Source organism: Eptesicus fuscus, chromosome 7 (assembly GCF_027574615.1).
Source record: "Eptesicus fuscus isolate TK198812 chromosome 7, DD_ASM_mEF_20220401, whole genome shotgun sequence".
In the NCBI taxonomy this organism is placed as follows: Eukaryota; Metazoa; Chordata; class Mammalia; order Chiroptera; family Vespertilionidae; genus Eptesicus; species Eptesicus fuscus.
The window spans coordinates 6617754-6645753 of record NC_072479.1 but is presented as its reverse complement, the minus strand read 5'-3'; the positions used below and the strand labels follow the sequence as shown (position 1 = coordinate 6645753).

Here is a 28000-nt window from a genome sequence, read left to right as displayed (position 1 = left end):
AGTGTTCACTGGAGAGAAGCTCTGAATATCTTGAAGCTGGTGGTTTCTCGGTCGGCCAGCCTCATTTTGCCTTCCTACCAGCACAGTGACCTGTCAAAGATAGAAATACATCGAGTATGGACCAGTGCTTCCAAGGAATTACCAGGGAAAACTCTGGACTTTCACTTTGACATTTCAGAGGTATGTTAACTGTTTCTGTAAACTTTAGCATTAATATATAGTACAAAGATCACAAGTAAGGTGCCTTGAGCAAGAGAAACTAACTGTATGTTTGCTTCCAATGGAGACTTTCTTCTAAAGCCTGACTTAGCTTGTTTTTTAAGAACATGTGGAGTGTCATATTCACTGGGGCTCTCAATTGACAGCTTTTAAAAACAGAAGCTAGCCTTGGTTATATAAAAACTGATTTCTAAAAAGATAACTATAAAAAGAATGATCTTCAGCATTTTAAACCTCAACCATTCCTTATCTGACAACTGTCCTGTCTTTTCTCTATATCGGTGACCTTGTTCCCAGACCAGCTAATGACTGAGATATGCAGGAATACAGAATTTGCCTTTATAGTTGCTTCCCCAAGCCATACTGCTTTTTAAACTACAAAATTATCTAAATTCTTACCTTTGGGGAGAGGGGAGTGTTTAGGGTGAGGGGTGGGAGGACTAGTGAACCAAGCTAAAGACTTGGGGGGGAAAGAGAGGGCAGAAAATAGTAGATTTACCTGCCAGTTCAGGAATGAGCCTTCTGAAGACCTGTACTTAACCATTTTACTCTAAAATGCAAAAATACTTCACTTTCCTGTGTCGCTTACCCCATGACTCATAAGTCCCCCAAAGCTGAAACTATGCTCTGTGCATTTTTTACATTGCTAGAAGGGAAAAGCTATTTTTACTCTGACTTCAGCTTATTCTCTTCCAAAGAGGTACAGAAACCATGCAGCCAGTCAGCTGCATGCCCAAGGGACCCAGCTATTCCAAAATGATGGGCCTTGGTGTAGAATCACCCATTGGCTTCTGCTGCCCCCAGGTGTAGGCCCATGAACTGGTCTCTGTGCAGGACACCTCCTTGGCACTAAAGCTTGGGACATGCTGCCCACAACCACTGCACTCCAAGACTCTCAGGAAAGGACATTTCTAAAGTGGTGCCCAAGTACCTGTCCCTGACCTCATTCGTTTACATAATTGAAAAGATATAAGTAACTTATAAATGTTTAAATAATCTAGTATATAAAGGTTGGGAAGAAGGGAAGGACTTTTGGTCTTTTCTTATTGTTAATTCTCACCTGAGGATATTTTTTTCCCCATTGATTTTCAGAAAGAGTGGAAGGGAGGGGGAAAGACAGAGAGAGAGAAACATCGATGTGAGAGAGACACATTGGTTGGTTGACTCCCTCACGTGCCCTGACTGGGGCAGAAATTGAGCCTGCAACCAAGTGAGGTACGTGCCCTTGACCAAAATTGAACCCAAGGCCCTTCAGTCCAGTGGTCAACACTCTAACCACTGAGCAAACCAGCTAGAGCAGGACTTTTGGTCTCTTGTTATGACTACAAGAAATTCTTTCAAGCTTAACCACCTGACAACTGATTTTGTTTTGCTGAATGTTTTCCTTTATCAGTGGTTTCTAAAGAATGTTTAAGAACAAGCAATTGGATTTGTTTTCAGCTGCTAAAGAGAGTGGGAAAATACTGAAGATGCAAAATGACTCAGAATATGTATTTGAACATTAGAAAAATGAGCCTAATGTAACATTGGACTTCTCTAATTTTTCATCAAATAAGCAGTTCTTGGTTGCTGCAGGGTAGAGCAATTCCATACACCAAAGAAGTGTTAATGAGATAGAAGAACATGTGCTTTGTGTTCTTTCTAAGACGCCAATCATCGGGAGGCGATATGATGAACTGCAGAACGCTTCTGGCCGAGATGGAAAGCCCAGGACTGTGGCTGTCACCCGGAGCACATCCTCCACCTCATCAGGCTCCAACTCCAATGTCCTCGTTCCTGTGAGCTGGAAGAGGCCCCAGTATTCTCAGGTATAGAATCCTGGGCTTGCAGGATTGGAGGGGAGCCTGGGGACTGACTGAGCCAATGGCCCATGTGATAAGGGATTCCTCCACTCATCATCCTGACCTTGCCCGTTGGGCATCAATACCAGTGGTAAGGATCTTAACAGCATTACAAGGGAACCTATTTTCTAAAACAGCTCCTTACATGGGGTTGGAGTCTGACACTTTGTTGATTTGATTCACTAGTCCTATTCTCTTAAAGCAAGCATGTCAAACTCAAAGGCTAACATGGGCCAAATAAATAAGGTTTAAGTTTATGTGGGCCACAAAAAAACAAAAGCTTCAATTTTCATAGAAACGTAGGTTTATTTTGATAGAGACATGCTGAACAGAAGGGCTGAAATAAATAAGTAATCGTTAACATAAAATAAGAAAACATTTTAATAGAAATTAATATTTTTTCTTGAACATTAACTTACCAAACACTGAATAACTGCACAAATTAATAAGCGTAAGGCAAATAAACCTATTTTTCTTATTCTCCGAAAGCGAAATATTTCCTATTGTGCACACCAAATAAGTCAGTACAAGACTAATGACATGGCAATCGACTGCTAAAATATTCACTGCTAGTATTAGTGGAGAGAAATGGTGTGCCTGCATGTAAGGCATGTAAGAGAAATGAATCCAACACAGTTATAGTAATCAGTCATTAGCAAACGTTGTAGTTCATTATTAATAATTATGTATAACAGGATATTGTAAAAATTAATTTACGAAATTTTTATTAAAACGTTTCTTACATACCGTTATACTGGCTGGGCCGCAAAAATATTCATTGTGGGCTGCATGGTGGCCCATGGCCGCGAGTTTGACATGCTTGTCTTAAAGACTTAGAAAGCGAAATCTGATCTCTTTCACGTGGTGGTCCTTCCAATATTTAAAGAAGCCCTGCCCCCTCTGCCACTTACCCAAATGAGTCCTCTCTTCTCCAAATAATACAACCTTCATTCTCTCAATTAGTTCTCTATGATGGCGACACATCCAGTGAAATTCTGGCAACTGTCCTCTGAGCATGCTCTCCACTCATGGTCCCTGTGCACAGTCTGTGTAACACAGAGCAAAGCAGCTAGCTGCCAGGTCTCTCTGTTATCACAGCCTAAGAGTATTCACTCTGTAAGTGCTTCCATGACAGTACTAATGTCATTGCACAGTTAAGTAAAACCCTGCTTCATAGGGCTCTTTTGGTGACATGTAACAGAAGCTCAATGAAAAATACCTTAAGTGGAAAAGGAATTTATTAATTTATGTGTTTTAGCTTCAAGCACAGATAGATTCTAGTATACCAATTCAGAAACTGGATCCCTAGACTCTCTCTCCTTCTCACTGTCTCTACCCTCCCTTCCCAGGCCTGGCACTGCTTTCCTCTCTGTTGGCATCATTCTCAGGCAGGCTCTTCGTATATTTCCATGGTCTTTGGCTCTGAAGATTTCAGAAGGACAGAGCCTTTCCCTGGCCACACTAATGGCAGCTAGGAAAAGGACTTGCAGGAGAGATAGGAACCAAGATAGTGGCATAGATAGTAAATACTGGTACTCGCATCCTCCCACAACCACATCAAAATTACAACTAAAATACAGAACAACCATCATTCAGAACTGCCTGAAATCTGGCTGAATGAAAGTCCTACAACTAGAGAATTAAAGAAGAAAGCACATTGAGACTGATAGGAGGGGTGGAAGCATGGAATGAGCTGGGCTGACATCCACATGTGGTGTATTTTTAATCAGGAGGGTTACCTTGACTGTGGAGGCCTCCCGTGAGGAGCAAGAGGTCCCAGTCCCACACCAGACCACGTGGTTCCAGTGCTGGAAAGAGAAGTCCCATAACTTTGGGCTACGAAAACCAGTGTGGATTGTGGCTGAGTGACACGGAAGGTTGCGGGAGTCCCAGGTGTTCCTCTTAAAAGGCTGTACACAGACTTACTCAGACTCACTCCCTCTGAGCTCCAATACTGGGGCAGCAGCTTGAAAAGATCCAGGGACATACAGGGAGGAACTAAATTGTCTGGCATCAGGGCAAGAACTCAGAGTAGCTTTCTCTCAGACAAAAGTGTTAAGACCTCCCACCACCCCCACAAAGCTGACTGACAGGTGCCATATCTGAGTCTCCACCACTGTTTGCACCACCCTGGTATTTCCCTAAGATCCCACCCCACCCAATATGCAGCCCCACCCAAGCTATTTGCAATGGCTTTTCTATAGAATGGCCTGTCCTGGCTCAGGCTTCAGATGTTCCTAAAATCTCTCAAACAACAGCAGCTAGACTCAGTGTGCCCCATACATCTCAATAAGTGGCCCCAGGCCCAGCACTAGCAGCAGCTTGCCTTGCTTCCCAGCTTGGCCTCTCTTGGGTATCTCTAAGCCCAACATAAGTAGCAGCCATCTGTAGATTACTCTGTAGCTTGTGCTGGGTAGCCCCAGGCAGGACACAGGCAGTGGCTAACTTTTCACTTCCAGGGAGGTCCCAGAGCCAGTGAACCTCGTGAACAGCTTCAGACCATGCCAGATTATAACTCTACCACACCCATGAGCCACAAACTCAAGGGGAAGACTCAGTGAGCACCAAACCCCCATGAAGCAAGTCTTTCTCCATAGGGTTGTCTCCTGCATAGAAGCTTTTCTACTGTAGTAGCAGCTGATCCTCACAGCCAATTGGCCTAGGGGGTCAATCCCTCCCAATTCCACCAACAGCAATCAAGGCTCAGCTACAACAAAATACTGCACACAGTCCACACAGGGGTACACCTAGAGGGGAGGCTGAGCCACTGGGTCCTGCAGGACACCTACTACACAAGGCCAATCTACCAATTCCAGGAGACATAGCAGCTCTATCTAATACATAGAAACAAACACAGGGAAGCAGCCAAAATGTGGAGACAAAGAAACATGTCACAAATGAAAGAACAGTAGAAATCTCCAGAAAAAGAACTAAATGAAATGGAAGCAAGAAAACTACCAGATACAGAGTTTAAAACAATGGTTATAAGGATGCTCAAGGAACTTAATGAGAGCTTCAAGGAACATAGTGACTACTTCAGGAACTTAGTATTTCAAGGAAATCATTGAGAACATCAATGACATAAGAAAGGGCCAATCAGAAATGAAGGATACACTGACTGAAATGAAGAATAATTTACAGGGAATCAACAGTAGAGGAAGCTGAGAATCAAATCAGTAATTTGGAATATGAGGAAGCAAAAAGCATCCAATCAGAAGAGCAAAAAGAAAAAATAATCCAAAAATATGAATATACTGTAAGGAGCCTCTGAGACAACTTCAAGTGTACTAACATCTGTACCGTGAGGGTGCTGAAAGTAGAAAAGAGGGAGCAAGAAATTGAAAGCCTATTTAAATAAATAATGACAGAAAATTTCCCCTAACTGGTGAAAGAAATAGACATACAAGTCCAGGATTGCAGAGAGTCCCCAACAAGATGAACCTAAAGCAGACCACACCAAGACACATCATAATTAAAATGCCAAGGGTTAAAGACAAAGAGAGAATCATAAAAGCAGCAAGAGAAAAGCAGTTTAGTTACCTACCAGGCAGGTCCCATATGACTATCAGCAGATTTCTCAACAGAAATTTTGCAGGCCAGAAGGGAGTGACAAGAAATATTTAAAGTGATGAAAAGCAAGGACCTACAACCAAGATTACTCAGAAAAGCTATCATTTAAAACTGAAGGTCAGATAAAGAGCTTCACAGACAAGAAAAAGCTTAAGGAATTCATCACCGTCAAACCAGTATTACATGAAATATTGAAGGGTCTTCTTTAAGTAGAAAAAAAAATTTTTAAGATAAAAAATATGAATAATAAAATGGCAATAAATACATATCTACCAACAATTTAACCTAAAAATCAAAATGAACAAACTAGGAATCTAATGAATAAAATAAACTGATGAATAAAATAGAACCAGAGGCATGGAAACATGGAACAGACTGACAAATCTCAGGGGGAAGTCGGGGGTGGGGGGGGGGTGGGGGGTAGATTAACCAAAGAACTTATATGCATTACCCTTGGACATAAACAATAGGATGGTGAAGGCCTGGGGCAGGGTTGGAGGGTTGGATCTGGGTGGAGAAGGGGAAGGCGAGGGGGGGGCGGTGGTGAAAGGGAGAGATATCTGTAATACTCTCAACAATAAAGATTAAAAAAATAAAAAATAATTTTTAAGTTATAATGAAAAAGAAATAAAAAGACTTGCAGCTTATGTGAGGGAGGCAGAACCCCACTTACAGGGAGAGGGACTGTCCCCAAGATAAAATGAAGACCAAGTGAGCACTAGGAAGGAAAAATACTGTTCACCCAGTAGGACTCACCTTCACTCCTAAAGGTTAAGGAAATGGATCACGTAGCAGTGCCTGCTGGAACACAGGTGGTCATCACTGAGTGTCCACTGAGTTGTTGAATAGGGAGCCTACCATAGTTCATTGGGGATTTGGCAAAGAGAAAGAAATGTACAGCCCATTCCACGTTCCTCTATATCGATTTCTTCCTGAGATTATAAAATGCCCGCTAAAACTTAGGAAAAGATGCAGAGGCTGCGCCATCTTGAAGGGGAGAGTGGCTGTGATCAGAAGCCTAGCCTTACCTTCAATCGGGAAGAGTCGTATAACAACCACAACACCCAGGGACCAGCTGTGAACCCACAAACACCGGGTCTCAAGCAGCGCAAATACAGGGACTCGGATGAGCTCTGTACCTTCTCACAGAAAGATCAGATTTCACCCAGAGAAAGGTGAGGTCTACGATCCAGACTGAAAGGAGAAACGCGTGCAGCCGAATCTAGAGGTTCAGAGGAAGTCTGTGCCCCCACAAAATCCGCGGACTTTGGGACCAGTGTAGTCCGAGAATGTGGAAGGGGGTCCACAGGGCTGCTGACAGAAGGGAACTCTAGAAATCAACCTATAGCTGGGCTGGGCACAAAAAGGCAGCCTGAAGCTTTACCAGTAAACCGGCTGTGCAGTGCCAGGGGAAAAAGACATGCACAGAGACGTGAGCAGAGTCGAGAGCAGTTCCGGGGCAAAAAAGTCGTGAGTTCGCACACTTACTCTGGCTCTTTTTTCTCTTTAAATCCTTGCTTTTGATTACTAAGCCCAGTACATAGGATCACCCAATTAAAAACACTCTCAGAGACTGCAGGGGAAAGTTGTTTTTGTGGAACCTGGGGGTCAGAGTGGGGAGAAAAGATCAGAAAACCAGCTCTGAGGCAGTCCATACCCCCAAACCAGTATTAAGTGCAGCAGGGAAAACAAATTCTAAATACTGGGTAGAGAGGACTTATAGCCCTGGATGTCAAAACAGAAACACTGCCACCCAGGGGTTGAATCACAAACTGACTCTTGTGTAAATACAACCACAGGCAGGCTGAGTAACAAAGAAATACTGCCTGCTTGAAAACAAGATTGTTCCCTGTGACACAGAGGATCTGTGGAATGCAGGGAACTTCAATACTGTCCTGACTACCTTACAGGAAACAGGCGTGCCAAACAGAACAGCAGAGGAAGTGAATGACCTTCACTACTGCACATTTTTATTTTTTATCTTTTACTTAAGAAACTAATTTTTTTCTTTTTTTCTCACTTGATTTTACCTTTTTAATTACTTTATTTTTAATCAGTATTATTACTACTATTATTTTACCTTTTTTAAAGTTTCATTTTATTGTCTCTTTATTTTATTTTTTTTATTTTATTTTATTGTGGGATTAGTGTTCTACATTATATTTTCATTTTTCCTTTAGCATCATTTTACTCTATCTCAACTTCACCTTTATGCCAACACTCTCTTCCTCACTTTTCCCCTTTTGTTGTCCTGTTTCTCTTACCCTCTTCCTGCTTTAGATTTTCCCTACTCCTTCTTTTTAACCCCTGTTAAAAATTCATCCTACTTATATATCTAATTTCCAAGCCCCTGTTCCAAGTCCATAAACACTTCTCTCTTCTCTTTCTTCATTATCCAATTTTTTTTCTCTCTTCCTTTTTTGTTTGTTTGATTTTTGTTTGTTTGTTTGTTTTTTTTATGTTGTTTTGTTTTGCCCTTCTTTCTCTCTGTCCTATTGTTGTTAGTTTGATTGTTGATTAGATTGGGGTTTTTTGTTTGTTTGTTTGTTTGTGTAATTGTTACTCTCTTTTTTTGCTTCAGTTTTTCTTCTCCTCGCTTGTTATTAGTTGTTGTTTGTAGTTTGCATTCATATCTGGGTGTTAGTTGTTTGCATTTTTTTTTTGCATTAGTTGTTGTTCTATTGGAGTTTCCTCCCCATATAAATAGGTTTTCCCCTTCTTTTTTATTCTCTTTCTATTCTATCTTACTTTTTATTCCTTTTCTTAATATCATTTTTGCACTCTTCTTTTTTATCCCCTAATTCTCTTTTCTCTGGTGGTCACCTTTATTTGGGGTTATTAGTATCATCAATACATTTGTGTTCAGTGCCTCGTTTGTTGCCATGATGTTTTTTATTTCTTCTACATAACCAGACACCCAGAGAGGAAAGATCATGGGGAGACAAAGAAACAGCCCGCATATGAAAGAAAAGGAGGCATCACCAGAAAAGGAAGTAAACAAAATGGAGGCAAACAACATGTCAGAGAAAGAATGCAGAGAAATGGTCATAAGGTCACTGAAAATGCTGAAAGACAAATTCAACAATATGTGTAAGAACCAAGCGGAAATGAAGAAGAACCAAGAAGAAATGAAAAATGACATCACTGCAATAAAGAACTCAATAGAAAGCATCAATAGTAGACTAGAAGAAGTGGAGGACTGCATCAGTGAGCTAGAAGACAAGGTAGGAAAAAATACCCAAGCAGGGCAGCATCTAGAAAATAAGTTTAAAAAACAAGAGGAGAGCCTAAGGGAACGTTGGAACAACACAAAACGAAACAACATCCACATAATAGAGGTTCCAGAAGGAGAGAAAGCTGAGCAAGGAATAGAAAACCTGTTTGAAGAAATACTGACAGAAAACTTCCCTGATATAGGGAATAAAAAACTCACACAAGTCCAAGAAGCTCACAGAGTCCCAAACAAAATGAACCCCAAAAGACCGACACCAAGGCACATCATAATTAAATTGGCAAACACCAACAACAAAGTAAGAATCTTAAAAGTAGCCAGAGAGAGACAGAAAGTTACCTACAAGGGATCCCCCATCAGACTAGCAACTGATTTCTCAACAGAAACACATCAGGCCACAAGGGAATGGAATGAAATATACAAAGTCATACAAAGGAAGGGTCTGAATCCAAGAATACTGTACCCAGCAAGGCTATCAATCAAAATTGAAGGGGAAATCAGGAGCTTCACAGACAAAAAAGGACTAAAGGAGTTTATCACCAACAAGCCAGCAATGCAAGAAATGCTTAAGGGTCTTCTGTAAAAAGAAGAAATAGGAAGCGAAGAAGGAACACAGGCATAAAAAAATAAAAATGGTGACAAACAAGTACCTATCAATAATAACTTTAAATGTAAATGGATTAAATGCCCCAATAAAAAGATATAGGGTAGCTGAGTGGATAAGAAAACATGACTCATATATCTGCTGTCTATAGGAAACCCACCTCAGAAAAATGGACTCACAAAGACTGATGGTGAAGGGATGGAAAAAGGTATTTCAGGCAAATGAAAATGAAAAAAAAAAAAGCTGGGGTGGCAATACTTATATCTGACAAATTAGATCTCAAAGTGGAGGACATAACAAGAGATAAGGAAGGCCACTTCATAATACTAAAGAGAGCAATCCAACAAGAAGATTTAACTCTGGTAAACATAGACGCACCCAATACAGGAGCACCCAAGTACATAAAAAAACTTCTGGAGGATATTAAGGGAGAGATTGACAGCAATACAGTCACACTAGGGGACTTTAATATCCCACTAACACCACTGGACAAATCCTCTAAACAAAAAATCAGCAAAGAAATATCAAGCCTAAATGACACACTAGATCAGATGGAATTAATTGACATCTTCAGAACATTTCACCCCAAAGCCACAAAATATACATTCTTCTCAAGTGCACATGGGTCATTTTCAAAGATAGACCATATATTGGGTCACAGGCAAAGTCTCTTCAAATTCAAGAAGATAGAAATCATATCAAGCATCTTCTCAGATCATATTGGCATAAAACTGGAAATCAACTACAATAAAAACAATCCAAAAAAATCAAACACATGGAGACTAAACAGCATGCTATTAAACAATGACTGGGTTACCAGAGAGATCAAAGAAGAAATAAAAAACATCATGGCAACAAACAACAATGAAAACACAACAATCCAAAATCTATGTGACACCGTGAAAGCACTGTTGAGAGGGAAGTTCATAGCTCTATAGGCCTACCTCAAAATACAAGAAACAATGGTAATAAATCATCTAACCCTAAAACTCAAAGAGTTAGAAAGAGAGCAACAAGAAAAGCCCTGCATGGGGAGAAACCAAGATGGCGGCGTAGGTAAACACCTAAACTGCTGCCTTGCACAACAATTTCAAAACTACAACTAAAAGACAAAACGACCATCATCCAGAACCACAGGAAAGCTGGCTGAGTGGAAATTCTACAACTAGAAGGAAAGAGGAAAGTACACAGAGAAGCAGAGGAGCTACAAAAGGCTGAGGTACAGAGACACGCGCGTGGGCAGCTGAGTGCCTGGCTGGCTTTCTCTAGTGGGAAGGAGACAAAAGCTCCTGACTGCGCTGAACCCCTGTTCCGACTGCACTGAACCCCAGTTCCGGGTGAGACCCTGAGGATCCAGGCTTATACGGGGGGAATCTGTATTGTCAGGCAGAAACTCAGGGGAGCCACGAAAAGCAGAGGTCTGGAGGCGTGCGCGCAAGTGCGCAAAGAGAGGACTGACTGCTGAATGTGCCGCTGGCTTTCTCTAGCGGGAAGGAGACAAAAGCTCCGGACTGTGCTGAATCCCAGTTCCGACTGCACTGAACCCCAGTTCCGGGCGAGACCTTGGGGTCCCAGGCTTATACGGGGGGAATCTGGACTGTCAGGTGGAAACTCAGGGGAGTCGCGAAAGGCAGAGGTCTGGAGGCGCGCACAAGAGTGTGCGCAGAAAGGACTGACTGCTGAGCGCGCCACTGGCTTTCTCTAGCTGGTGAGAAATGGAAGCTCCCCACTACGCTGAACTCCAGTTCTGGGCGAGAATCTGGGAATCCAGATTCATTGGGGAAGAAACTGGACTGTCTGGCAGCGGGCGAAACTCGAGGGCAGCTACTCTCAGAGTTGCTTGCAGCGATTACCGAGGGACACTGAGACCCAGGGGCCTCATAGGGCAGGGCTGACGGGAAGCCAAGACTATCTGCTCAGCCCTGAGACTCCGCCCCATGTAAGCTGAGCACAGAGGCTTTTGCAATTTTGCAAGTCTTGTCTCATAAGGCTGTCTCCAGCACAGAAGTTCTCCCATCGTAGACACAGCTGATCCTCACAGCCAACTGGCCTGGAGGTCAATTCCTCCCAGTGATAGCAACAACAATCAAGATTTAACTACAACAAGGCTGTACACACAGTCCACAAAGGGGTGCACCAAGAGTGTCCACCTCAGGTAACTGGGGAGGCTGAGCCACTGGGCCATATAGGACACCTAGCACACAAAGCTACCCTACCAACTCAGGGAAGCAGCGAAAATGCGGAGACAAAGAAACAGATCAAAAAAGAAAGAAATGGAGGAAAACAAACAACTGGATATAGAGTTCAAAACCACGGTTATAAGATTTTTCAAGAATTTCCTAGAAAAGGCCGGTAAATTTACTGAGACCCTCAAGGATATGTAAAAGGACTAACTACAAATTAAACATACACTGACTGAAATAAAAAATATTATATAGAGACCCAACAGCAGACTAGAGGAACGCAAGAATCAAGTCAAAGATTTGAAATACAAAGAAGCAAAAAACACTCAACTGGAAAAGCAAAAAGAAAAAAGAATCCAAAAATTTGAAGATAGTGTGAGAAGCCTCTGGGACAACTTCAAGCATACCAACATCAGAATAATGGGGGTGCCAGAAGAAGAGAGAGAGAGAGAGATACTGAAAACCTATTTGAAGAAATAATGACTGAAAACTTCCCCCACCTGGTGAAAGATATAGACTTACAAGTCCAGGAAGCACACACAACCCCAAACAAAAGGAATCCAAAGAGGACCACACCAAGACACATCATAATTAAAATGCCAAGAACAAAAGACAAGGAGAGAATATTAAAAGCAGCAAGATAAAAAGTTAGTTACCTACAAGGGAGCACCCATACAACTGTCAGCTGATTTCTCAACAGAAACTATGCAGGCCAGACGGGAATGGCAAGAAATATTCAAAGTGATGAATAGCAAGGATCTACAACCAAGATTACTCTACCCAGCAAAGCTATCATTCAGAATTGAAAGTCAGATAAAGAGCTTCACAGATAAGAAAAAGCTAAAGGAGTTCATCACCACTAAACCAGTATTATATGAAATGCTGAAAGGTATTCTTTAAGAAGAGGAAGAAGAAGAAAAAGGTAAAGATAAAAATTATGAACAACAAATACATATCTATCAACAAGTGAATCTAAAAATCAAATGAATTAAAAATCTGATGAACAGAATAAACTGATGAATATAATAGAATCAGGAGCATAGAAAGGGAGTGTAGTGAAAATTCTCAGGGGGAAAGGGGTGTGGGGGGTGCGGGAAGAGACTGGACAAAAATCATACACCTATGGATGAGGACAGTGGGGGGGAGGTAAGGGCAGAGGGTGGGGTGGGAACCGGGTGGAGGGGAGCTATGGGAGGAAAAAAGAGGAACAATTGTAATAATCTGAACAATAAAGATTTATTAAATTTAAAAAATAAATAAATAAAATAAAATAAAAAAAAAAGAAAAAGAAAAGCCCTGCGTAAGCAGAAGGAAATAAAGATCAGAGCGGAGATAAACGACATAGAGACCCAAAAAAAACAATACAAAAGATCAACAAAACCAAGAGCTGGTTCTTTGAAATAATAAACAAGATTGATGAACCTCTGGCCAGGCTCTCCAAGAAGCAAAGATAGAGTACCCAAATAAACAAAATCAGAAATGAAAGGGGTGAAGTAACAACCAATCCCACAGAAATACAAACGATTATGAAAAAATACTATGAACAACTTTATTCCAACAAAATGGACAACCTAGATGAAATGGACATATTCCTAGAAAAATACAAGCTCCCAAAACTCAACCAAGAAGAATCCAAAAACCCCAATAGGCCGATAATACCAAAGAAATTGAAACAGCAATCAAAAAACTTCCAGCAAACCAAAGCCCTGGTCTGGATGGCTTTATAGGAGAGTTCTACCAAGCATTCAAAGAAGAACTAAAACCTATCCTCCTCAGACTATTCCAATAAATTCAAGAGGAAGGCACACTTCCAAGCTCTTTCTATGAAGCCAGCATTACCTTTATCCCAAAAAAAGACACCACAAAAAAGAGAACTACAGGCCAATATCCTTGATGAACATAGATGCTAAAATCCTCAACAGAATTCTAGCAAATCAGATTCAGCATTATATTAGAAAGATCATACACCATGACCAAGTGGAATTTATTCCGGGGATACAAGGATGGTACAATATACGAAAATCAATAAATGTGATCCATCACATAAACAAACTGAGAGACAAAAATCACATAATCATATCAATTGATGTGGAAAAAGCATTTGACAAAATCCAGCACCCTTTCTTGATAAAAACTCTCAACAAAGTGGGAATAGAGGGATCATACCTCAACATAATAAAAGCCCTATATGATAAACCCACAGCAAACATCATACTCAATGGGCAAAACTAAACTCATTTCCCCTAAGAACAGGAATGAGACAAGGATGCCCACTTTCACCACTCCTGTTCAACATAGTACTAGAAGTATTAGCCATAGTGATCAGACAAGAAGAAGAAATAAAAGGCATCCAAATTGGAAAAGAAGAAGTAAAACTGTCCTTATTCCCAGATGTCATGATACTATACATAGAAAACCCCAAAGACTCCATCAAAAAAAGTACTAGACCTAATAAATGAATTTGGCAATGTAGCAGGATACAAAATTAACACCCAGAAATCTATGGCCTTTTTATACAGCATAATGAACTCACAGAAAGAGAAACGAAAAAAAAAATCCCATTATCCATTGCATCAAAAAAATTAAGATACCTAGGAATAAACTTAACTAAGGAGCTAAAACACCTGTACTCAGAAAACTACAGGACATTGAAAAAAAGAGATAGAGGAAGACATACATGTTCATGGATTAGTAGAATCAACATCACTAAAATGTCCATACTACCTAAAGCAATCTATATATTCAATTCAATACCTATTAAAATACCAATGGCATATTTCAAAGATCTAGAACAAACTCTACAAAAATTCATCTGGAATACAAAAAGACCCCGAATAGCCACAGCTATCCTGAGAAAGAATAACAAAGTTGGAGGGATCACAATACCAGACATCAAGCTATATTACCGAGCCACGGTTCTCAAAACTGCCTTGTACTGGCACAAGAACAGACATATAGACCAATGGAACAGAATAGAGAACCCAGAAATTGACCCAAGCCATTATACTCAAGTAATATTTGACAAAGGAGGCAAGAGCATACAATGGAGTCAAAATCCAGCACCCTTTAATAAATGGTACTGGGAAATTTGGTCAGATACATGCAAAAAGAAAAATGAAACTAGATCACCAACTTACACCATACACAAAAACAAACTCAAAACGGCTAAAGGACTTGAATGTAAGATGGGAAAACATAAACATCTTAGAGAAATCCACAGGCAACAAAATTGAAAACATATGTTGTAGCAATATCTTTACAGACACAGATCCTAGGGCAAGAGAGACTAAGGAGAAAATAAACAAATGGGACTACATCAAAATAAATAGCTTCTGCAAAGCAAAAGAAACCATCAATAAAACAACAAGAAAGCCCACTGCATGGGAGAACATATTTGCCAGTGTTATCTCTGATAAGGGTTTAATCTCCAACATTTACAGAGAACTCGTACAACTTAACCAAAGGAAGATAATTCAATCAAAAAATTGGCAAAGGATGTAAATAGACACTTTTCAAAAGAGGACATTCAGAAAGCCAAGAGACATGTGAAAACATGCTCAAAGTCACTAATCATCTGAGAGATGCAAATCAAAACAACAATGAGGTACCACCTCACACCTGTCAGAATGGCTATCATTAACAAATCAACAAATGACAAGTCCTGGAGAGGATGCAGAGAAAAAGGAACCCTCCTTCACTGCTGGTGGGAATGCAGACTGGTGCAGACACTGTGGAAAACAGTATGGAGTTTCCTCAAAAAACTAAAAATGGAACTCCCATTTGACCCAGTGTTCCCACTTCTAGGAATATATCCTAAGAAAACAGAAACACCAATCAGAAAAGATATATGCAACCTTATGTTCATAGCAGCACAATTTATAATAACTCAGATTTGGAAACAGCCTAAATGCCCATCAGCAGATGAATGGATTAAAAAACTGTGGTACATCTACACAATGGAATACTATGCTGCTATAAAAAAAGATGGAATTCTTACTATTTGTAGTAGCATGGATGAAACTGGAGAGCATTATGCTAAGTGAAATAAGCCAGTCAGTGAAAGAAAAATACCACATGATCTCACTCATTTATGGATAATAAAGAACATTATAACCTGATGAACAAAAAGATAGATACAGAGGCAGAGAAGCATCAAACAGACTGTCAAATTACAGTGGGAAGGCTGGGCAGGGGGCGGGGTAGGAGGTAAGAGATCAATCAAAGGCCTTGTATGCATGCATATAAGCACAACCAATGGACACAAGACACTGGAGGGGTGGGGTGAGGGCATGTGCCAGTGGGTAGGAGAGGCCAGGGGGAAGTAATGGAGTGAAAAAGGAGACATATGTACTACTATTTGTAATACTTTAAACAATAATCCTAATATATAAAAACGCTGGGTCCCTCACATCCACAACGACCGGAGGCTCGACCAACCAGAAGTCAGTCCTGCAGTCAGCGCTGGGTTGTCGTGGTGACCCAGCATTGACTGCTACTGCTGCAGGCACAGTGCCCAGCACTGAGGGAGCAGCGAATCAGGCCCAGGGAGAGGCCTGAAGAGAGAAGCAGGGTCTGTTGCATAGCCTCTGTTGCAGCTGTTGATCAGCACTTGCGTCTCTCTTTCTTTCTGGGCCTGGCCAGCAGCTGAGCCTCCATTTCTCTCCAGGCCTCCACTGGGGCTGCTGATAAGCCCCGCCTTTCTGATCAGGCCCCATTGATAGGCCCAGAGAGGTTGACTGGCATAGAAACCGACCAATCAGAACCAAATCTGGGTCAACTGTGAGGAGCCAATGGCTGCCTAGGAGGCGGAGCTTTTGACGCTGACTAGCATAGAAACCGACCAATCAGAACCAAATTGGCCTGCAGGGGAGGGCAGTTGGGGGTGAGATCAGGCTGGCAGGGGAGGGCAGTTAGAGGTGATCAGGCAGGCAGAGGCAGTTAGGGGCGATCAGGCTGGCAGAGGAGGGCAGTTGTGGGCGATCAGGCCAGCAGGGGAGGGTAGTTGGGGGTGAGATCAGGCCAGCAGGGGAGGGCCATTGGGGGCAAGATCAGGCCAGCAGGGGAGGGCAGTTGGTGGTGACCAGGCCGGCAGGAGAGGGCAGTTGGGGGCAAGATCAGGCCAGCAGGGGAGGGCAGTTGGGGGTGACCAGGCCGGCAGGGGAGGGCAGTTGGGGACCATCAGGCCAGCAGGGGAGAGCAGTTGGGGGCAAGATCAGGCCAGCAGGGGAGGGCAGTTGGGGGCAAGTTCAGGCTGGCAGGGGAGGGCAGTTGGGATGAGATCAGGCTGGCAGTAGGGGGGCAGTTGGGGGTGATCGTGCTGGCAGGGGAGCAGTTAGGTGTTAATCAGGCTGGCAGAGGAGCAGTTAGCTGGTGATCAGGCTGGCAGGCAGAAGCAGAAGCAGTTAGGGGCAATCAGGCAGGCAGGCAGGTGAGTGGTTAGGAGCCAGCATTCCTGGATTGTGAGAGGAATATCCCAGATTGGAGAGGGTACAGTCTGGGCTGAGAACACCTTCCTGCCCCCGCCCCCCACCCCCAGTGCACGAATTTCATGCACCGAGCCTCTAGTAAATAAATAAATATATAATAAATAATAAATAAATAAATAAGAAAAAAAAAAAAACTTAGGAAAAGAACTTACATATCTCTTGCCTTGCTTCAACATCCTTCAACACTGAAAAGACACTGTATTGAGTGTCTCTTCTATAATTTGGAAAGAAGGATGCAGCGAACTGAGTTCCATTAAGGAGAAAGTCTATAGTGACATTGGCCTCCTAGCAGTTGCCACATAAGTGTAAATCAGATTAAAAGGGGAAAGATCATTCTAGAGCAATCAGGAAGATTGCTTTGAAAGCAATTCTGAAGTACATGAATATTTTTTAACGCTCTGGACACTCTTTAATTTTATTCTCAAACTACCATTCATTCTGAGACCTAGTTGATCTGTGTCACTGGAAAATGTGATGTCTTACAGAAGAATCTGCTTGTTTAAGGTGCTAAAACATGAAATGTATGGAGAACACCAAAAAGAATTAAAGTTGTTTAACTTTAGGAAGAATAAATTGAAAAGATTTAATACAGCTTGCAAATAATTGAGTTTTTAATTCTGCACAAAGTAAAGCTAGTCTCCTCTTTAAGGAAAATAGGTTTGTGCTGTTAACATAATAGATTTAATTTAGGTGTAAGGAAAGCCTTGCTAATGCTGAAGGTTGTAGCATATAACAAAGATTATCAAGGAAAGGGATGAATATCTACTGAAGAATCTTGAGGTTGATTTTCAGACCCTGATCCCCCCACCTTGGGAAAATTTAGATCAGTACTGTATCATAGAAATAGAAGGTGATCCTCACTTTAAATGTTCTAATAGACACTTTTTTTTTAAAGTTAAAACAAACAGGTAAAATGAATTTATAACATATTTTACTTAACCAAATATGTCTAAAATATTATTTCAACATGTAATCAATATTTCACAATTATTAATTCAATGTTCTACATTCTTTTTCCATGCCAAGTCTGTGTGCATTTTTACATCTCAGTTCTCACTGGTCACATTTCCAGTATGATCGCCCTCTGTATAAGAGCAGATCTGGTCACAAGATGCCATGATTATAATCTGCCTGTGTGTTTCTTTTTCAGAAGAGGACAAAAGAGAAGTTGGTGCACGTCCTTTCTCTATGTGGCCAAGAAGTAGGATTGAGCAAAAATCCATCAGTAAGTTCTAGCACATATCACATGTATTTTGGTATCATCTCCTTTTTCTTTGGTCTGTTTTTACTTTTGGTCAAAACAAGTTTTGAAGATTTACCTATGAATTACAAGTATAATATCCACCATCTAGATCAAACCCCTACATTATTTCTCCCCACAGCATGGTTTTCAGTCTCACCTTAATTCAGAAACAATAAAAGATTTTGTTGGCTATTTGCTCCAGGTTGTCTTTAAATAAATACTCAGTTTTTTTTAATTTTTAAAATCTCTTAATTTTTTAAATAAAAATGCCCAGCTTCCTGAAAATATATATGTGACTACTGCACCACCAAGTATGACAGACATTCCTTTTGGATATAATTTTATTCTGTACACACAACTCTTACTGTGATGTCATTGTTTTATTCACAATAAAAGTGAAAATAACGATATATTATCATGTTTTTTTTCTCATATAAACTTCCACTGATGTTACAGTTTTTTAAAACCATGCCATCATGTTTTGGAATATATGAATAATTAAAGTATTAGATGTTAGCTTCTGAAGCCCTTCTAAAATTTAGAAAATTCAAATTGTATATGTGAGTCTGTTGTAGCAAAAGCAATAAAAATCTCAGGGTCTGACTTCACCAGGTATTTTTTTGACTGTCTGGCAATGTGCCCTAGCCAGTTATTAGCTCAGCTTGACCTCCATTGAAGTCACCATTTTAGTGTTAGTGATCAGTGGGTTTGTTGCTACCCCGGTGACATTATTTAGGGCAGAGGGAACAAGGTGACAGTGGCTAGAGCAGGCGGAGCCTCCAAGCTCACAAGGGAGAGAAACAGGAGCACTTGGCCTTTGCAATGCACCCCTGCCAGCCAGGGCCATTTCTTGCTGCCTTGGCAGGGGGTACTTCCTCCTTCAGACCTGAACCTCTTGTTTCTGTGCTGAGGCCTTTCTGGCTGGAAATGTTTACCTGGAGGATGTTACAAGTAAGAGCAGCAGCACAAATGAGGAAGCCAGAATTCTCATCTTGTCTCTCACTAAGTAGTTGACTGGCCCTCTGTGTTGTCTGTCTTACATGCCCATGTGTAATACCTGCACAAACTGTGTCATGTACACACATGAGAAATAATGACTGTTCTGAAATACTGGAGAAAAAAAGTACCTGTAAATCCTCTCATTCTTTTACTTTTGATAGACATTTGTGTACTTAAATTCTTCTCAATGATTGCCTACTTTTCAAGGATGACTGGATGTTGTAATGAAATGGTTAAATAAGAATCCTGTTCACTTTATTTAATATCAATCTGTATTCAGGAAAGGCTGAATAGCAAAACATTTAGCTTCATTTGTAGCTTATTATTTCTACAATGTCCTGTTAAGTTGACCCAGTAAAAAGAACTTAAACATAAATGTTAATTTTAAAATATTAATGTATTAAAGGTGTTTATTTTGGTGTGAATTCTTTGTTATCATTATTATTGATTAAGGTATTACATATGTGTTATCTCCCCATTGCTCCCCAAACCCCCCACTCAGGCCCTTACCCCCCTGTTGTCTGTGTCCATTGGTTAGGCTTATATGCATGCATACAAGTCCTTTGGTTGATCTCTCCCCCTTACCCACCCTCTCCCCTATCTTCATTCTGAGGTTTGATGGTCTGAAAGATGCTTCTCTGTCTCTGGATCTGTTTTTGTTCATCAGTTTATGTTGTTCATTATTTTCCATAAATGAGTGAGATCATGTGATATTCATCTTTCTCTGACTGGCTTATTTCGCTTAGCATAATGCTCTCCAGTTCCATCCATGCTGTTGCAAATTGTAAGAATTCCTTCTTTTTTACCGCAGCGTAGTATTCCATTGTGTAGCTGTACCACAGTTTTTTAATCCACTCACCTGCTAATGGGCACTTAGGCAACTTCCGAATCTTAGCTATGGTGAATTGTGCTGCTATGAACATAAGGTTGCATATATCCTTTCTGATTGGTGTTTCTAGTTTCTCGGGATATATTCCTAGAAGTGGGATCACTGGGTCAAATGGGAGTTCCATTTTTAGTTTTTTGAGGAAACTCCATACTGTTCTCCACAGTGGCTGCACCAGTCTGCATTCCCACCAGCAGTGCAGGAGGGTTCCTTTTTCTCTGCATCCTCGCCAGCACTCGTCATTTGTTGATTTGTTGATGATAGCCATTCTGACAGGTGTGAGATGGTACCGCATTGTCGTTTTGATTTGCATCTCTTGGATGATTAGTGACTTTGAGCATGTTTTCATATGTCTCTTGGCCTTTCCTTATGTCTTCTTTTGAAAAGTGTCTATTTAGGTCCATTGCCTGTTTTTTGATTGGGTTGTTGATCTTCTTTTTGTTAAGTTGTATGAGTTCCCTGTAAATGTTGGAGATTAAACTCTTATCAGTGATAACACTGGCAAATATATTCTCCCATGCAGTGGGCTTTCTTGTTGTTTTATTGATGGTTTCTTTTGCTGTGCAAAAGCTTTTTATTTTGATGTAGTCCCATTTGTTTATTTTCTCCTTAGTCTCTCTTGCCCTAGGATCTGTGTCTGTAAAGATATTGCTACAACATGTTTTCAATTTTGTTGCCTGTGGATTCCTCTAAGATGTTTATGTTTTCCCATCTTACATTCAATCCTTTAGCCGTTTTGAGTTTGTTTTTGTGTATGGTGTAAGTTGGTGATCTAGTTTCATTTTTTTTGCATGTATCTGTCTAATTTTCCCAACACCATTTATTGAAGAGACTGTCTTGACTCCATTGTATGATCTTGACTCCTTTGTCTAATATTAAGTGAGCATAGTGTTTTGGGTCGATTTCTGGGTTCTCTGTTCTGTTCCATTGGTCTATATGTCTGTTCTTGTGCCAGTACCAGGCAGCTTTGAGAACAGTGGCTTTGTAATACAGCTTGATATCTGGTATTGAGATCCCACCTACTTTGTTCTTCTTTCTCAGGATTGCTGCTGCTATTTGGGGTCTTTTTTTATTACAGATTAATTTTTGGAGAGTTTGTTCTAGGTCTTTGAAATATGCTGTTGGTATTTTGATGGGGAGTGCATTGAATCTATAGATTGCTTTGGGTAGTATAAACATTTTAATGATGTTGATTCTACCAATCCATGAACACGGTAAATTCTTCCATCTGTTTATGTCTTCCTCTAACTCTTTTTTCAGTGTCCTGTAGTTTTCTAAGTAAAGGTGTTTTACCTCCTTAGTTAAGTTTATTCCTAGGTATCTTAATTTTTTTTGGTTATGGTAAATGGGATTGTTTTTTTAGTCTCTATTTCTGTAAGTTCACTTTTAGTGTATAGAAATGCCATAGATTTCTTGGCATTAATTTTCTATCCTGCTACATTTCTGAATTCATTTATTAAGTCTAATAATTTTTAATGGAGTCTTTAGAGTTTTCTCTGTACAGTATTATGTCATCTGCGAATAAGGATGGTTTTACTTCTTTTCCAATCTTGATACCTTTTATTTCTTCTTGTTGTCTGATCGCAATGGCTAGTACTTTCAGTACTATGTTGAACAGGAGTGGTGAGAGTGGGTTCCCTATCTTGTTCCTGTTCTTAGTGGAAATGGTTTTAGTTTTTGCCCATTGAGTATGATGTTGGCTGTGGGTTTGTCATATTAGGCTTTTATTATGTTGAGGTATGATCCTTCTATTACCACCTTACTGAGAGTTTTTATTAAGAAAGGCTGTTGGATTTTGTCAAATGCTTTTTCTACATCAATTGATATGACTATGTGATTTTTATCTCTCAATTTGTTTATGTGATGTATCATGTTTATTGATTTCCGGATATTGTACCATCCTTGCATCCCTGGGATCAATCCTACTTGATCATGGTATATGATCTTTCTAATATAATGCTGAATCTGATTTGCTGAATCCGAATATTGTTGAGGATTTTAGCATCTATGTTCATCAAGGATATTGGCCTATAATTCTCTTTCATTGTGTTGTCTTTATCTGGTTTTGGTATTAGGGTGATGCTGGCTTCATAGAATGAGCTTGGAAGTGTTCCTTCCTCTTGAATTTTTTGGAATAGTCTGAGGAGGATAGGTTTTAATTCTTCCTTGAATGTTTGGTAAAACTCTCCTGTGAAGCCATCTGGCCCTGGGCTTTTGTTTGCTGGAAGCTTTTTGATGACTGCTTCAATTTCTTCCATAGTTATCAGCCTATAGAATCTTCCTGATTGCGTTTTGGAAGGTTGTATTTTTCTAGAAATATGTCCATTGCCTCCAGGTTGTCTAGTTTGTTGGAATAGAGCTGTTCATAGTATTTTTTAAGAATTCTTTGTATTTCTGTGGGGTCTGTTGTTATTTTGCCTCTTTCATTTCTGATTTTGTTTATTTGGGTCCTCTCTCTTTGCTCCTTGGTGAGCCTGGCTAGAGGTTCAGCAATCTTGCTTATCCTTTCAAAGAACCAGCTCTTGGTTTCATTGATCTTTTGTTTTTTTGTTTTTGTTTTTTTTTGTCTCTATGTCATTTATTTCTGCTCTGATCTTTATTATCTCCTACCTTCTGCTCACTCTGGGCTTTTCTTGTTGCTCTCTTTCTAATTCCTTAAGATGTAGAGTTAGATGATTTACTACCATTTTTTCTTTTTTTTTTTTTTTTTTTTTTTTAGGTAGGCCTGTAATGCTATTAACTTGTCTCTCCAGACTGCTTTCACTGTGTCCCATAGGTTTGAGATTGTTGTGTTTTCATTGTCATTCGTTTCCAGGATGTTTTTAATTTCTTCTTTGATCTCTTTGGTAACCCAATCATTTTTTAATAGCATGCTATTCAGCTTCCAAGTGTTTGAGGGTTTTTTTTTATTGTTTTTATTGTAGTTTATTTATAATATTATGCCACTGTGGTCTGAGAAGATTTAATAGGAAAAAGTCTTGTTTTGTTAAATCAATAGGCAATAGGGTAGGAATTTAAGTATAAATTATGAGCATGGCTACTCAGCTATACTTCTGTAGTTCAAATGAGCAAGTATTATACCTTTTGGCTTCTGTTTCTTATTCCTTTCCAGTTCCTGGTGTATCTCTAAAAGGGTTAAGACCTTTGCTCTCATAGTTCATTCTATAATAGCCTATCTTGGTATTGGGAATCCTGAAAATATTGTGTGACACTATGTGTGACCTGCGTGTGAGTATGTACAAATTCTAACCTCAGTCAGTTCAGAAACATTGGAAATTGTCTTGGCTGCTGATTTGTGAACACACATACAGTTGTCTCACAAACACGCACACACGTCCCCCGCCCCCCCACCCCCCCCCACACACACACACACACATACATCAGGTAGGATCGAGTCTTCATCCATTAAGCAGCCATTTGACTCTTGAAACATTTTCCTGGTGCATGAACTTGTGTCTTTACACTAAGTTTAATCTGAAGGCACCTGTCCAACATAAATAATAACATTCTAAAAAATATCCGCCTGAGGAATTAGGTGTGTACTGGAAACTGTGTGATAAAGAGCCAGTAATGGTTTTTTTGTAGCACAAACAACCAGAGGGAGATTGTTTCTCAGGACAGGACTCTTTGGATTTGTAGGTGATTTTTTCATCATGTGGGGACTTGGACCTGCTGGAGCATCAGACAAGCTTGGTCTCTTCTGAGGATGGTGCCCGAGAACCGGAGAACATGGATGACACAAACAGTGAGCAACAGTTCAGAGTCTTTAGAGACTTCGATTTCCTGGATGTAGAACTAGAGGACGGAGAGGTATAGTATATCCTCTAAAAATAACCCACTTGACTAACAAACGTTTCTTTTTACCTGCTAAATAATGAATTTTTATAACTGAGTCTTATTGAAAAGCTGTAAACTTTATTTTAAATCAACATATTCCAAGTACAGCAGCTTCACTTTGGCACAAGTTACCACACCCTTCCTGTCTGAGCCCACAGCAGATGCTGCCAGGTTATTTTTAAATGGCCATAAGTTGACTGCTGATGACCATACAAAGGCTGTGTGTATAGTCCAACAGTGAACTTTAAAAAACACACACATGAAATATTCAAGTTCTGAATCTGTTTGCTGGTACCTGGCTAAAACAAGCACAGCGTTTAATGCTTACAAACATGAAATTGCTCTAATTCCATTACTGGGAAGCTTGCCTGCGACAAAATGAGCCAGGAGCCTGGGGCCTCTGGGGACTTTGTGCTGCCTGATTAGGTCATTAGAACTCAAAACAGGATGGAGGGCACAGGAGAGTTTCTGGCTCTGATGTAGACGGGTAGCTGGTTTTCCACACTTGGAGCAGCTTAACTCAAGTCTCAATAGGCAAAGGCAGATTTGTGTATTTGGATGACAAGTATAGTCATAAGATGCTTTCAGTTATGAATATTTTTTAAATCTGGGATTGGAAGGCAACATATTATCCCTTTGCTCTCATTTTGATAATTTGGGGAGTCTTCCTTTGCCTCAAAGGGCAGAAATAAAATTCACTAAAGGAAGATTAGTATGTGTAAAAATGCCGGATACCCCTGGTACCAAGTCAGCTCCTGGTGTTAGTCAACATGCTTGAGCTCACATGTAACTATACACAGTCTATTTCCCAAAGAAAGGGCTTTCTGCTAGACTTAAAGTTAAAGCCGAGGCCCAGATTCAAAGTTTATCATCTCCTGTAGAGGGAAGGCACCTCCTAACTTAACTAACTTCTTACCTTAATAGCTTCTTACCTTCCCTAAAAGGATATGACTGCTGACCAACTGGTTTATATCAAGGTGAGGCCAAGGGGCTATCTGTTTTTGTCCCTTTGGCCACTGATGACCCTGGATATCTGTGCCAGCAAGGGAGAATCTTATCCTCAGAAGGAACAGTATTTTCTTTACCAATATTTTCCTGGAAACAAGTTTGGCAGCCCAGTATGTAAAGAGCTAAAGCACTGACTGCAAGGCAACTTTAAAATAAGTGTCAGCTTTTCACCTTGAGTTGTTCTAGAATCAGTAGAAAGTAGTGCAGAATTTTCTGATTGTTCATCACAATTAGTAATCAAGATATTAATCTTGAATTGTTGTGATGATTGTTTTAAAAGTCTTCCATGAAATACAACAGTTTTGAATGTCTCTGAGCCAGAGCTACATGGAATGTCACAACATGAGCTCCCTGGCCTGAGCAGCTAACCCCATCTTTCCTCCTAGGCTAGAATTCAAGCTCAGGCACCCTCTTCACTCTGAAAATAAAACTAAAGAGGGAAAAATTGACCTTGCAAGATACACATCAAATTTTCTAAAGTCGATCAAAGAAAAACATGTTATGTAATATGACCTAGCAGGAGAATCAGACACAGTTTCAGAACAACTAACAAATTTAATTTCTATCAAAATAAAAGAAGAAAAATCTGAGATGCCCATCACTTGAAAATAACTATGACACTAATGTTTGTCAGGTACAATAAGTAATGAATACTACTGGTGTTCTCTCTATTGTCCGAGCCAACAAGAACTACATCACAGTGATGACTTTATCTTATATAATTAAGATTTCATAGACACTCAAGAGTATGAAAGTATATATGTACCCAAATAAAATAAACCATGTGAGAAAGTTTTACTACATCTCAGTAAGATGCAATAAGGGATGCTACCATGCTTATGAGGGGTAGCGTAAAAATGCATAGGCTTTGGAGCCAGGCAAGGTCCAACTTTGAATTACAGCTCTGTCACTGACCTCACTGTATGACCATAAGCATGCAATTTCTCTTGGCTTTCTCAGATACTCAATGGGTATGATAATACCTGCCTATAGAGTGGATCTGAGCATTTAGTGAGGTAACCTACATAAAGCTTCTAGCAGTGTCTCAATGTCCATTCCTTTGTACTATCATTGGTGAATAATTTCAGTTTTTCTTCATCTGAGAAACTTAAGCATATTTACCTTCTAGATAAAAACACAATTATCAAAAAAGACAGTTTTTTGGTTACATCTACTTCTTTTCATTAAATTGCCTCAGAATTTATTGCCTAATATTGGTAAGGGTTTGGCCTTGAACTTTTCAGAATTTTTGCAAGGTGCTGTGTCTTTGCCGTTAACTGAATAACAGCAGTGAAGAGACCATGATCACACACCTTTCCCTTGGTGAGCAGGATCAGGTGACACCATCTTTTTGTTCCAGTTGATGACCTGATACATTTTCCCATGACATTTCACAATTTTCTCACAAATACTTAGTCATCCCCCTCCTCCCCAAAAAGTGTTGAGGACAGAAAAGTGGCCACTAAAGGGGAAAGCTGTTTCAGAAATTGTATTTGTGACTTATTGCCCCACTTCCATCATCCACCACTATGAGGTTAGGAATTTCTGGTTTGATGCTGATTTTCTCTTTGAGTTTATATACATTTACCTTTGTTTAAGTTGCATCTACTGAAGTATATATTGTTAGCACCGTTCATTGTGTTAAAACTAAGAGAAAAGCACTTTAGTGTTCTTAATGTCATCATTTTAAATAGACCTTTTAATTTGTTTCTCTGTTCACCCCATCTGCTGCCCAGGAGCTTCAGGTAAGAGGATGCTCTTTTTTCAGGTGTGCAAGCCAATGTTTCGCATTAATGCAGATTAATAACAACAGAGTTGCTTCTTCCTCCCTTCCAGCATATGTATGCCTGTTTGTATGCATATTCACATTGATGGGTGTGTGATATAAGATGTATTTTTTTTCTCAATTGCTCTAATCTATATATATAAAAGCCTAAGCGACCATTACAGCGGAATGATTAGAATGACCAGAATGACCAGTCGCTATGACACACACTGGGCAGGCAGGCAGGCGAGTAGTTAGGAGTGAGAAGGCAGGCAGGTGAGCAGTTAGGGGCGAGCAGGCAGGCAGGTGAGTGGTTAAGGGCAAGCAGGCAGGCAGGTGAGTGGTTAAGGACGAGCAGGCAGGCAGGCAGGCAGGCGAGTGGTTAGGGGCGAGCAGGCAGGCAGGAGAGCGGTTAGGGGCGAGCAGTCCCAGATTGCAAGAGGGATGTCTGACTGCCGGATGTCTGACAAATCAACAGTAATAGCAGTCTATGCCCAGTTTAGTATTCTAGGATCTAGACATTCATATTTCTGTGCAAGCTTATGGTTCTATCTCGTGGTCAGTAGGGGATACCTCCAGAATTGTTCCCTGAAATAGTTCATTCAACCCATCCACTGATTTGGTGCAAGAGAATAAGTTTTTTGAATTTATATTTTACATTTATATTTGTATATTTCTCCCAGTCATTTACACATTCTTCTTTTTTTTTCCTCTGTCTAGTATTCTCATTTTTCTTTATTTTTTTTTATTTATTCACATATTGCATTCTCTTTTTCTTTTCAGAGCTTTTGCCTTTCCACTTTTTTTTCCACTAAAATGGCTATTTTTAAATTTCAGCACAATAGTTAGCATATGCATCAGGAAAATTTTTTATTTGGTGGTAATTTGTCACAGCAGATATAGATAGAAGGTGCAGATATGGATAAAAGTACAGATATAGATAAAAGGTGCTGATACAGATAAAACAGCAGATACAGCTACAGAATATAGAAATCATATTCTGAATCTGATTTCTTTGTATAATCAAATAGTCCTAAAACAACAATAAATGGGGTTGAATAATTATAACTTGTATATTATATCCAGAATGTGTTTAGGATTCTTACCTTTGCCTTCTACCATGAATC

General features: G+C 40.1%; 1 protein-coding gene and 1 long non-coding RNA gene across 3 annotated transcripts in view; one reads left to right on the top strand and one right to left on the bottom strand.

Moving 5' to 3' along the window:
- Positions 1 to 28000, top strand: part of FRY (FRY microtubule binding protein) — a 407062-nt gene that overhangs the window by 290851 nt on the left and 88211 nt on the right. The window contains exons 48-52 of one of the 2 annotated variants that reach the window (XM_054718726.1): positions 1 to 180; positions 1866 to 2027; positions 18286 to 18360; positions 23903 to 24073; positions 26845 to 26853. In XM_054718726.1, coding sequence (XP_054574701.1) covers positions 1 to 180; positions 1866 to 2027; positions 18286 to 18360; positions 23903 to 24073; positions 26845 to 26853 — 597 coding nt within the window. The remainder of the gene's footprint in view (positions 181 to 1865; positions 2028 to 18285; positions 18361 to 23902; positions 24074 to 26844; positions 26854 to 28000) is intronic. The other variant, XM_054718725.1, reaches the window with a different exon arrangement.
- Positions 13 to 27998, bottom strand: LOC129149752 (uncharacterized). The gene is made up of 3 exons (XR_008556562.1): positions 27980 to 27998; positions 2972 to 3106; positions 13 to 90 (listed from the first exon to the last, which is right to left on the bottom strand). It is a non-coding gene; the product is annotated as an uncharacterized LOC129149752 (long non-coding RNA).